General features: G+C 33.4%; 2 protein-coding genes across 4 annotated transcripts; both read right to left on the bottom strand.

Moving 5' to 3' along the window:
* Positions 1-2,337: 2,337 nt before the first annotated feature.
* LOC125202341 (40S ribosomal protein S6-like) lies at positions 2,338-4,208 on the bottom strand. The gene is made up of 6 exons (XM_048100720.1): positions 4,108-4,208; positions 3,936-4,000; positions 3,366-3,423; positions 3,170-3,278; positions 2,811-3,083; positions 2,338-2,713 (listed from the first exon to the last, which is right to left on the bottom strand). Exons 1-6 carry the CDS (start codon positions 4,111-4,113, stop codon positions 2,478-2,480), a joined length of 747 nt encoding a protein of 248 aa, XP_047956677.1. The 5' UTR covers positions 4,114-4,208; the 3' UTR covers positions 2,338-2,477.
* A 2,711-nt stretch (positions 4,209-6,919) lies between these two features.
* Positions 6,920-12,150, bottom strand: LOC125201639 (serine/threonine-protein kinase SAPK2-like). 3 transcript variants are annotated; one of them, XM_048099832.1, is made up of 10 exons: positions 11,913-12,150; positions 8,988-9,076; positions 8,635-8,709; positions 8,468-8,569; positions 8,203-8,256; positions 8,022-8,114; positions 7,865-7,957; positions 7,648-7,752; positions 7,454-7,552; positions 6,920-7,374 (listed from the first exon to the last, which is right to left on the bottom strand). In XM_048099832.1, exons 3-10 carry the CDS (start codon positions 8,680-8,682, stop codon positions 7,075-7,077), a joined length of 894 nt encoding a protein of 297 aa, XP_047955789.1. In that variant the 5' UTR covers positions 8,683-8,709; positions 8,988-9,076; positions 11,913-12,150; the 3' UTR covers positions 6,920-7,074. The 3 variants fall into 3 exon arrangements, with proteins under 3 accessions (XP_047955789.1, XP_047955790.1, XP_047955788.1); XM_048099833.1 differs by lacking the exon at positions 8,988-9,076; XM_048099831.1 differs by lacking the exon at positions 11,913-12,150 and having other exon boundaries at positions 8,988-9,363.
* Between the last annotated feature and the right edge of the window lie 796 nt (positions 12,151-12,946).

Consider the following 12,946-nt stretch of genomic DNA (forward strand, 5'->3'; position numbering starts at 1 on the left):
ACCGAGTAGGGCAAGATACTCGAGCAGGAATCACCTATGTAAGTGTGAAGTGTGGCCGCTTCAAATTACACACTTATGAATCCAAAGTGGTGTCCAAGGCCGCAAAGGACACAAAACGTGAGAACGGATGAGGTTGAGGTGTTTAAGTGTTAACACCATTGTCTCGGTGCACGCCGTGGGGGACTAGTTCAAAGCATCGCGCTACTAGGCCGCCTGTGTATCCGATGGCGTTGACTATGGAAGGTTCAAAGCTAAAAGCTACCTATCCTTATGCTTATATACCTCTCGAGGGTTGAGCTTGTGTCTGCATGCATATGCATTTGGCTATTTCCACTCATGTGGGAGATTGTTGGAATCTATGCCGGTCAATGGACTTTGACCAATTATAAATTTCAATGAGGCATTTAATTTTGTAAAATTAAATGATATAGTGTCGATCTACGTTCGGAGTAGATGACCGTGGTATATTCATTTTCTCAAATCCGATTCCCGGTGAGTGAGAAATAATGGATTAAAGTTGTGCAAAATTGTAAACTTAATGAGCTATGAGAGAAGCTTAGGGAATAATTAAGAGTTAATTATCCCACATTGGAAGTTACAACATTATTAAACTAGTATTTAATAAGAAGGATTATTACATGTAATAATTATAGTGGACTAAGATGGGTTGTAAGAGCCCACATGCGCGCACATGCGCGCGCCGACCGCCCTCCGCGAGCCGCGAGCCTCGAGCCCGAGCCCGAGCCCGCGCTCGTGCTCGTGCCCATACCCTTGCCCTTGTCCTTGGACTTGGATCGTGGCAATTGGTCTTTGGGTGGTCTTTGGGCTGTTCTTTGGGCCTGTTCGTGGGCTTGGTGCTTGGGCCTGGTTGTGGGCTTGGCCCAAGGCTAGTGGGTCTAGTTCTTTTTAGACCACCACCGTTTCCACGTCAGTGAGCCAATCGGGATGACACCTCGTCTGTATGACGCGGTAAGCCAACGTGGCTGACACGTGACAGTCCACGTCACGATCGAATCTAGAAGCTTCTAGATTCAGCCTCTTAGCTCTATAACGTTTTGTAACGCTCCCAATTAACCAGCATCCTATCTTCAAATGCACAAGACTCTTGAGGGATTTTTCAGGTGACTAGCCTTATCATTATGGCATGAAACTCAAGAAATACTTCATGTAACATTCAATCTTTTCTCACTTTTTACTTTCTTTCCTTTTTTTATAATTTTTCTTTTTTCCTATTTTTTCATTCAATTTGTTCTTTTGCCCCCATCCTTCTGTTTCATACTCCATGTTTTTTGTTTTATCATTTTTAGGGGTATCATTATTTTTTCCTCTCATCTTTTTACTTCATTATTTTATTGAAGTAGCTAGATCTGAACATAAGGTCAAAAGAACTGCTTTCACCACCAACATACAAGGCTTAATCCAGTGCTTCTCAAGAATATAACAGACCCTGTGATCGTCTAACTGTGAGTCAAATATTTTTTGAGAGAAGATAGAACTATCAGAGTAACGAAAAAAAAAAAGAAGTGGCCATTTTACAGAGGACACCATATTAGTTCACATCATCAAACTTGAAAGCAGATGGTAATAATAAGAAAGCGACTTCATGTTGAAGAAAACACATCAGACCGGAAGCAAACAACATGATTATCGTCTTAACCAGAGGTCAGACACCTTCAGAAAACCCCTTCAGATCTAGCTACTTCAATAAAATAATGATGAACATTCTAAATGACATTCTCTTTCTCTTCCCCAAACCTGTTACTAAACTCTGTATCTTCGAGATATTGCAATTTAAGACACCTACATAAAATGTTGCTTGAAAAGATAACACAACATTCTTGAATGGAGAAAGATATAACCCAAGTACCTAACACAGGTGTAATGGACTAAACTTTCTGATGACAGTGACGTAGTGGCAAAACTCCCAAGCCTCAAATAAATAAGCCAGATGTCAACGTCTGCATCGGTTCCATCTCGGCTACGTCTGGTATATCAGCCCGGTACACCTCATGTTCCTCTTCCTCCCTCTCTCTCAGAGTGTGCTTGCTGCTTAGCGTGTGAGAGAGCAAGAGGAATTTTATTGATAGAAACAGTTTAAATAGGATGATAAAATAAATTACAAAATTAATATTTTTATAGAAATTCAGATTATCAAAGATGATTGCAATATAGTTGTTGGTTCATATTTGCATGTTATACAGTGATCCTAAAAACGTTGCAATTTTTATTTTACAAAATGAACGAATTGCAACATATGTAGGCATCAAATCTGTAGAGTCAAGGAACATAGACGAAATAGATTCAGCTATATCTAAAGATGATAGATGCCAGAAGAAATAATTCAATACTCAAAAATGGAATTGAAACAAAACAGTACAATTTCAAAATCTTTCCAAAATTAGAAATAAAGGCAAATAAAGGAACCAACAACATTCATAGTAAAAGATTCAATATTCATGTGCAGACCACAAAGCCAATCATGCAGCAGCAGATTTAGTTGCAGCAGAGGCTTTAGAACGCCTCTTGGCCAAACTCTCACTTCTTCTGTCTCTCTGTTCCTTCAAACGAGTAGCAAGAAGCTTCTGGTACTCAGCAGCCTCTGACTTGCCCTTGACGATCCTCTTCTTCTTGTCAGCAATTCTAGCTCTTTTCCTCTGCAACGTCAATGGGGTCACAAGCCTCTGAATCTTGGGAGCTTTGCTCACTTCCTTGCCTGTTGAAGGACACAATTCAAAATGTAAGATATGTTTCCAATTGTGGGATTTCAAAATCACTGGTCGATTAACATAGTACACAGAAAAACAAGTTACCTGCTTTGGTGGTGAAAGTTCGGCGGTAAGTATTGACATACTTCCTCACATCATCCTCCTTGTTAAGGTTAAACAGCTTGCGGATCTTTGAAGCCCTCTTGGGACCTCTCATCCTCGGCTTCTCAGTATCAGTGAGTCCAGGAAGTTCGTTGTCACCCTTTTTGACAATCACCAAATTCAAGACAGAGAGATCAGGGCTAACAATGCACCCCCGAACAGACTTCCTCCTGCGCTCCCCGTTCCTCCTTCCATAACCGCGGAAGCAAGGAGTTCCTGATGAATAATCGTGTAAGCTCTCATATAGTACATGAGAAGACCATAAACCAAAGCAAGTGGCCATTACAGCTACCACAACATACCTCTGTGCAGCAGAAGCCTCACACGGCCAGTGGTCAACACTCCTTGCTTCATGGGAAAACCTTGTTTGTCACAACCTCCCATAATCTTGAAGACGTACCCCTTGAACTCCTGAAATAAACAATCAATGAGTTAAAACATAAAATCATGTACTAAGAAAAAATCAAACCGGATATGAGGGAATAAAGCGAGCCATACATCACCCATTGCTTCGCCATTGACTTCCTGGGAGATTCTCTTATCCCAAAACGCCCGACTGCAATTACAGATAAAAAAAACTTCTATCACATGGTAGTTTATACATACTACTCCACTAAACTAGCTCAAGTTTACAAAGATGGGGAAAGTAATTAACAGAAACACGACTAAAATCTGAGACAATTGATGACGACATGTCACATTATCAAGCCCATACATCACATCAAGCCAATGCCAACAATTAATTACAAACACAAGCACTTATGGGATCAGGAGTTGATTTAAAATGCACTTGCAGTAAACATACAAATTCAAATCAACTCCATAACATTTTTTAGATCACTAATTTTATAAAAAAAAAAAAAGAATAGGAAGCAAAAGCCCTAGCTAACCAAACAAGGTATAAAAACGAGGAACTAACACTAGAATGAATTAAACAGAAAATTACAAAATTAGGCACAATTCAGCAACTATCAATTTAATAATTCCGATAGAAAGACATACTAATATAAACATACACATAGATTTGTAAAAAATCCATAACTAACTCAATTAAATATAAATACGTACAGCTTGAGGTCATCGTCAATCTCGAGCTTCTTCTGGCATCCAGTCGTCGGGTTGGCAATGTTGAACTACACATTGAGGGAGTAAATTAGATAAAAAGAAAAGAATCGAACAAAAAAATCACAAAAAATTTCAATGAGAAGAATAATCGACGAATTCATGAATGCAAGGAAACCTTCATCTTTGATTGAGCAGCGCAGATGTGATTCTGCTACTTTCAAACAGTCGGCTGAATCAGCAAATTAGGGTTCTGGAAGAGGGTTTGGGAATGGCGCATATTCATCTTTATATAGTGTTGGGTGGTAAGCTTTTTGGGCCGGCCCATTTGTTAAGCTTCTTGGTATTCCTACTTGGGCTTGTTTTTAAAATTCTAGCCTCAAGAAAGAGTATTTTAAATGTATTTTTCGTATTGTTGCTATATAAATTCGTATTCTATAATTTAAAATTGGGATATTGGAGTCAATATCATGAGATTTTTAAAAAGTAGTATTTTTTCCACGAATTTTAAAATTGGTAAATAATATCACGAACTTTACAACGGGTTTATTATTTTTCACGAATGAAAAAATCCATATTACCCCCTCTGTCCGTCATTAGGAGTCTCATTCATGGGCGGCACGGGTTTTAAGAAATATTAATAAAAGTGGGTGGAAAAAAGTTAGTGGAATAGAGTCTCACTTGTATATATTAGTTTTAAATGAAATGTGAGTGGAATGAGTTAGTGGAAGGTGAGACCCTATTACCATTTATGGTAAAAGTGAACCGGGACTCTTATTCGCGACGGACTAAAATGGAAAAACGGGACTCTTATTCGCGGACGGAGGGAGTATTTTAATAGATTGAAGAACAATTTTGGAGGGTGTGTTTCAAGAAAAACTATCTTCAAAGATAGAAAAACTTTAAACTCTCAAAATTGTTGTCGAGCAATTACGAAAAAAAAATTTGTATCATAATATTATTTGTGGAAATTTTGTCATTTGTGGGAAAAAATAACCCGGGATGAAATTCGTAATTATTTGCCAATTTTAAAATTCATGAGAAAAATCTAACTTTTTAGAAGTTTCATTAAATGCCAATATCCCTTCAAAATTAGAAATCATGAATTTGACACGTTCGTCAGACTATCACTTTGTAATTATCATTGCTAAATTGCTAAGTTAGACCACACCACATAATTACAAAGCAAAGAGGAGAATTCTTCGTCTAAAATATTTTATTGATGTCGATACATACTTAAATGTGGTAAATTAACTAGCATAACTAAAAAATAAATTAAATGTCACTTTCGCTCCCTTATCCATCAAAATCTCTAATTAAGTTATTAAACATTGCGTTTGAGTAACTAGAAATTAGGCACAACCTGTAAAATTATGTTCGGTTTCGATTAATATTATCTGAATATTCGATTAAAATCGAAATTAAAATTTATATCTTCTTTTTAAAGATAAGCTCAAGATTATAGTGTGTAGGAACGACTCAATAACTTAGGAAAAAAGTCAAAATTAAATTGATTAATACTATTAGTTACACAGTTTTGTAATATGAAGGCATTATATAGACTTCACTGAGTCACAAACACGATATCATGATATGGTAAAACAAATATCATAGCACACTACAAAAATAATTCTAATTTAGGATGCAAAAGAAAATATCTCTAAATTAAAAATAAATTATATTAAAATTTTGCTTTTATAGGATGTTTTTTTAATTGAGACACCAAGAATATGGACTTTTTATGTTTGTGATATACTGATATACTTAGTATTTAGAAACACATATAAATTTTATTAATTGCATAAAATATATGCTCAGCCAATAGTGACAATAGTGTTCTAGTCATACATCTACATCTCGACAATGGTGTTTTTGTACTTAAAAATGAGAAATGCAAGCAAGCATTTTTAACATCGATCTGGGAGAGAAAGATGAGTAGGAATGATATTATAAATAGAGCAGCTAAGCTTTTTATTTGTTTGGGCTTTATGGCTCTATGGAATTCCATGGCCTATATGAATAAATTCATATCAATTTTAAAAAAATTGATTAACCGATTAATAGGTCGGTTACAATTGATTAGTTATCAGGACAATCTAACATTGTATGGTTCGGTTTCAGTTCTTCTTTTGGGCGTATCTTTTTCCAGTTAACTAACAAAGTATTTGGTTATATTTATATCGAACCAGATAAACGTTTACTTTGGATTATAGATGACAAGTCAAGATATGATAATAGATATGACAAGTCAAGATAGGAGTAATTATTTTTGGAGTATTATGACATGAAAAGAGCTCGGTCTAAGGTAGTTTTGAGGGTCCATAAATATTACTCCGTCCCACATTTGGAGTCACTTATTGTTATGGCTCGGGTTTTAAGAAAGAGTTGAAGTGTGTAATAAATGAAATGAGATGATGGAGTTGGTTGAAGGTGGGTCCCTTTTGACTTTTCATTTTTGTTTTGATTTATTTTAATATAGATAATGACATTTTTATGTAATTTTGATAAAGAATGGGGTAAAATTGTATGGCCAAATATGGAAAATTCTAAAAGTGACTCTTAAACTGGGACGAACTTTTATGACAAAAAGTGACTCTTAATCTGGGACGGATGGAGTATAACTTGCAAAATAAACGCACGTAAAATCCAAAAACTTTTTTTTTTCTTGAGTTAACTTTCCTTATCATTCACTTTCTTAATGACCCAGCCATATCATGGATCGAGATCCAATTAAGTATGTAGCCGTTTTCAAACTTCAATTGAAAAATTCATGTGCTTTCTAGGTACTTGATGTGTTCTTAGTTCTTAGTTCTTACTTTATGAATAGAAGTAAAATCAGGAACATGGAGACAAGGTTTTTGAGATCAATTTGATATATGAAAAACTAAATATTTTTAGTTTGATAATAAAAGATCTAAAAAGTAGGTAAGATGTTCAACATCAAGAGTAGAAAATGAAAGTATTTCTTTAAAAAAAAAATTGTATTTGGCTTGTTGAAATCAAAACCCTTTTCTTCTTCTTTCATTTCTCATAATGACATTCAATATTGCACAGTACATACTCAAATATATTCACAAGATTTCTTTTACAAAATAGAAGAAGGCTACACAAATACTACAATTTTTGGATGATTGAAAATTGGAAGTCACATTGCACAAACAAAATCGCCACTTGTGTCAATGTCATCGACATCTTCATCAGTGTCGATTTCATTGAGATCCAAGCTCCCTCCCACGAAAGGATCATCGAATATTTTTGTTGGTCGGGCTGTGATTGTCCTAGCTTCTTGGATTATAGCCAACGTTTCGTCCATAGTTTGAGAAGCATAGTCGTCTTCGTCTTCACCAATATTGTGTTGCACGCTAGCCGCCTCGCCCTCCATGAATTCTATGGCTAGGTTCTTAACAAACCATGGATTCTTCTTCATCTCCGAAATGGTTATCCTCTATTATCACCACAAGCCAACATAATTGACTAATGCATTTTATATAATTGTAATTATGAATTAAGTTAGAAATTCACACCTTGCTAGGGTCGGCCACAAAAATTCTTGATAGTAGATGTTTGCAATCTTTTGAGACTCTCACATAGTCAGGAATCGAATAGTGAACACTCAATATTCTCTGTCAATAATATTTTTGGTTTTAAATAAAATACAATAGGTAGTTTTTGTATAGTCAACAAATTAATGTTAATAATTTTGGTTTGATAATCTCACATTGATTGTTTTCTTGAAATTTCTTGGATCATCGGAATCCTCAAATGGATAAGCACCAACTAACATTACATAGAGTGTAACCCCACATGACCAAACATCTGCAATCTTAAGGGGCCAAAAATATAGTATTTCATTATTAATTCACTAAAGATTAGATATAGATATAAATGGACTGGTGTGGGGGCATAACAAATAAACGACGTAGTTTTATTGCTACCTTGCCATCGTACTCTTTTCTCGATAGGACCTCAGGCGCGATGTACGCAGGTGTCCCAACAGTCGATTTGGGTTGAGAATGGAAAACCGACGACTGCGAGAAATCCAGAGTTGATTAAAGGCTCGGGTTTCGAATGCAAGAAAATAATCGTCCCTACCTTAGAATATCCGAAATCGCATATTTTGAGGCGCGGAGATGGACTATCATCCAACAATGTGTTCTCCAGTTTTAGATCTCTATGGCAAATTTGCTGCATTTTATCAAAATATAACGAATTAATTCTTGATCATCACATCATGTATATAATCAAAATAAATTGGTTTATAATATATAGTTACCATGGAATGACAGTAACTAACTCCGGATATGAGCTGTTGAAAAAAGAAGCGTGCCTAAAACATTCATATATATGTGTAAGATTTTTTTTTATTAAGAAGCAAAATGTTCAAACTATCGAGGATAGTAGAGCTATGGTTCAATAAAGCAACTATAAAAAATCTGCTACAAAACAAAAAAACAAAACACCCCCAAGCGCCAAAGCAAGAATATATGTGTAAGATGATATTGTAAAAATTTGAGGAAATAGAAGAGTTAGAAACGAACCTCATCTTCACTAAATCTGCCGGCGGTACAAATCCGGTCGAAAAGTTCGCCTCCGGCAGCATATTCCATCACAATGGCTAGGTGAGTTGGTGTGAGAAACACCTGCCGCCAAAAAAATCAACTACTACAACATATGAAAAGAAACAAATCCTAATTTATTTACTTACCTCTTTGAATCTAATGATATTTGGATGCTTTAAGGATCTGTGGTTCATGATCTCCCTTTGCACATGCTCATCAATCTCCACAAATGAAAAAAACACACACATCAAGCCTATTTTTTTTTTTATAAGCTAAAATGCTCAAGCCAAATAGTGGTGAGCCAAGAGTACATCAGAAAAGTCCCGCAACAAACCAAACTAACAAAGACAAGCAAAAACAGAAGCTAAACACCACATAAGGAAACCAAAACAAAGAGGTCCCTGTAAAACACACACCCACACAGCACACCCAAACGAGAGGAAAGAGAAGATCATTTCAATATATATGAACAAGAGAAGGTATAGAGATGCTTATTCACCTTTTTCCCTCTCTCAATGTACTTGATAGCATACAATTCACCACTCCATTTATCTCGAACAAGCTTTGCTACACCAAAATTTCCAGACCCTATATCTTTCACAATTTCATATCTTTCCATTTCTTTGCAAATAAACAAGATCTTACACAAATTCAATGATGCATATAACTGTATATTCTTGTTGGAAAAAAGAGGTGGAGAGTGGGGCTAAAGGAGAAGCAAGTGCATGAGAAAATGTGGTGTTGAAAGTAAGCAATATATCTCTCTCTATATATGGAGCACATGTCATACCATTAATTTTGCAAGTTTTGTAAACTTCAAACTCCAAAGTTAGGTCTATTGTTTTATTTGATTGGTGTACGCTTGTCTTCTTTAATAATTATGCTTTAGGGAAATCAATGATATACACCCAATGGCTTATTCTAGTGGACCTTAATTTTATAGGTCAATATATTATATTTAATAAAGTTTATCTAGTATAGTAGTACTTGGAACCTTTTCTTTATAAATAATGATGATATTGTCCTTTTTCTCGCATTGTAACGACATATCATATACTTTTCATGCGATAAATCAAGTGCAAAATGGATTCATGTATCAAGACAAAATTAGTTTATATATTTTCGACATATTTTTCATGGTTGCTAATTGTTACTCCACGACGTGAAAGAAAAGTGATCATTCTTTATAGTCAAGGATTCAAATTCAAACTTTTTCCCGAAAAACATGCAGAAATCATAACCTTTGATGGATTGTGCTAGTTTTTCAATCAGTATATATATATATATATATATATATATTAAAAACTCAATAAAATTATTAGAAACTCCATCATCATATATTACAATCTCAATCAAACAATAAAACGATAAATTAAAATAACCAAAAAAAACAATAAAACGATAAATTTGCTCTTTATACGATCTTTGATAGCGAAAATCTACCGTACATCATGGCCAAAGGTGATGATATTAACCCCCTAGTCTGTTTCTGACAAACATCATGCGAATTTCAACTTATTATAAGATCATTCATGTTTTTGGGCATCGTCGGCTTAACATAACATACAAATATTGTACTTTTTATATTTACATATTATCGTTGGTAAATACTACTCCTTCCGTCCTAGAGTATGCACTTTTGGTTGGGCACAAATTGTAATGCACAATTGATAAAGTAAGAGAGATAAAAAAAAAAAATTAGGTATTGTTAGTAGAGAATGAGTCTCATTTCAATAGAGAGAACATAGTTTCCAAAATTAGAAAGTTCATAATCTTGTGGGACGAACTAAAAATGAAATAGCGTATACTTTTGTGGGACGGGGGAAGTACTATGTATTAATAACTAATAATATTAATTCTTTTATACAAATTGATTTTATACTAATATTTGTAATACTTAGACTTGGGGAGTGTTATATTGCTAACTCATAACTTAATTGCTAACTACAACTAAATAATAGCCATTAGATATTCAAATTAAGGGCTTAGATCATTAATCCCTAAATGTCAATACAATCAACGGAAAACGTCAATAAGGCCATATGATTAATTAAAAAAAATATGAATATAAAGTCAAATAACTACATGTTTAGTTATAACTAACTTTTAAAAGAAATCTCAAAACTTTAAATTCATATAACATATATCAAAATAAAGATAATTTCATAAGGATTCCAAGGATATCCTACATACATATGTTCCGACGTCAAAATTTGAAGAAAATTTCAAATTTTTTTAATTTTTTCGTACAAGCAGAAATGTCAACATACTATATAAAATATAGCAATATAAAACATGTAGAATGTCAATAAAAGCAATGGGTTAACATTCTTACAACATTGTATTGACATTCTCAAAGCATTATGTTGATATTTTCAAAACACTATATTGACATTTTCATCCAAAATCCTAATTTGAAGTTTTTTTTTATCTTTTTTTATTTTATTAATAAAAACGAAAATTACACGTGACAAATTGTAGACCACACGTTTTCTAAAATCCTATGGCCTTAAATTAGTTGTAGTTAGCAATTAAATGATGAGTTAGCAATTGATCACTTCCCTTCTATAGTACATATACAGATTGCATATATACGTACAAAAAACATTGATTGTTTAATAGTAAAAATATTTAGTAAACATGTAGTTAGGATTTCGTTAGAATCTTTATAAAATTGTCACACCCCAACCCCTCTCTGACATATATATTTATAATAAACATACAAATTAAAGTAAAGAATTCACATATTAATCATTTCACCAACCGAACACTATAATTACAAAATCAGTCATTTATTAGACTTATTTACAAATATTCAAAATCCGCACATATAAATAAACATCAAATATCATAAATAATTCCAGATCCATATGCATATGCCTCTCTGCTCAATTTATTATTCTGTGACAAATCAAGCCTGGTATCTGCCCGGGATTTCCATTGTATATGACCCGAAGGTCCCATTGCCTTTGTGCATATACATATGACCCGAAGGTCTCATTGTCATTGTATACATATATATATGACCCGTAGGTCTCATTGCCATTGTATATATGACCCGTAGGTCCATTGCCATTGTATATATGACCCGTAGGTCCATTGATATTGTATATCAGATCCAGGGCAAGACTGTCACAGATCCTCCTTAATCCAATTATTTAAATAAATCCAAAAATAATAAGCAAAACCTATCAATTGCATCACTTGCGTATTCCTATAATATTACACAATTGATGATATTGCATAACACATAACTATATCATATGTACATCATTTAGTCCAATTATCACCATCTAATTATTCACTTTAATAAAACATATAGCAAAGAAGCATATACCACATGTAAAATTATAAGAGTGATGTATACACACCTTATTTCAATAAATATACCACATGTAAAATTATAAGAGTGATGTATACACACCTTATTTCAATAAATAATCTAACCATCTGCTTGATTCATCTCCCTCGTTCTACTACCTTTAATCCTTCTTTCTCCCCCTTAATATTTACTTGTCTTCTCCTCCAATCTTATCAATATTTATTTCTATTGAGCACTATCAGTTTTTTCTTCTGTTCCCCTCTCTAAAAATAAGAATAGAGAACCCCCCCAAAAAATATGAATAGGTTCTCTTTTTTTCAGAAAAGAACGAAAGGACCGACTCAATGTGAAGGGTTCAATACCCAAGCTTTTCTTTTTTTTGACACCTTAGTCATAAAATGGTATATGGGCGACACGTTTCTTCTTACTAAGCCTATCACTTAAATTTTCTAATTTTATAAAATACTACTACATTCAATTCCTTACGTTCATTTTTATATAATATACATACATATAAACTTTCTCATCACATTTATATAATACTATTTATATCTATTGCACACCTAATGTCTATAAACACAAATCATGCATAAACACATACATATTACGTTAACTAATTTATCATAATAAGTTAAATTATTATAATTAATGATTTGGATAATTATATAATTTTCTAAATACTTATTTCTTATTTATATATATTGTATATAATGCAAATACAATAAAAAGTGTGATTATACAAAATGACATATATATATTAGGACATGGATGTTACAAAAATTATCTTTATTTGATACTATATGGTACGCGAAAAATAATTTAAACCAAACATGTTGTAAAATTGAATTTTTGAAGGTCTTTTAGGAGAGAGAATTTTTTTCAAAACAAATTCTAATAAAAAATATGTTTAAATCGATTGGGAAAACGACATAATTACCCTAATTTTATTTTTGAAAAAATATGCTGTTACATGGCAGATTTTCTGTAGCAAAATTTCAAAATCATACTACTACCTAGATTGGTTCATAATTAGCATATAAGGTGTGGTTATTATTTGAATTATTTCAAAAGAAAAGCTCATTTAATTATAGTTTATACTAATTCTTATAATTTTGTTCTGAAAATTTTGAGGTACG

Source organism: Salvia hispanica, chromosome 1 (assembly GCF_023119035.1).
Source record: "Salvia hispanica cultivar TCC Black 2014 chromosome 1, UniMelb_Shisp_WGS_1.0, whole genome shotgun sequence".
In the NCBI taxonomy this organism is placed as follows: Eukaryota; Viridiplantae; Streptophyta; class Magnoliopsida; order Lamiales; family Lamiaceae; genus Salvia; species Salvia hispanica.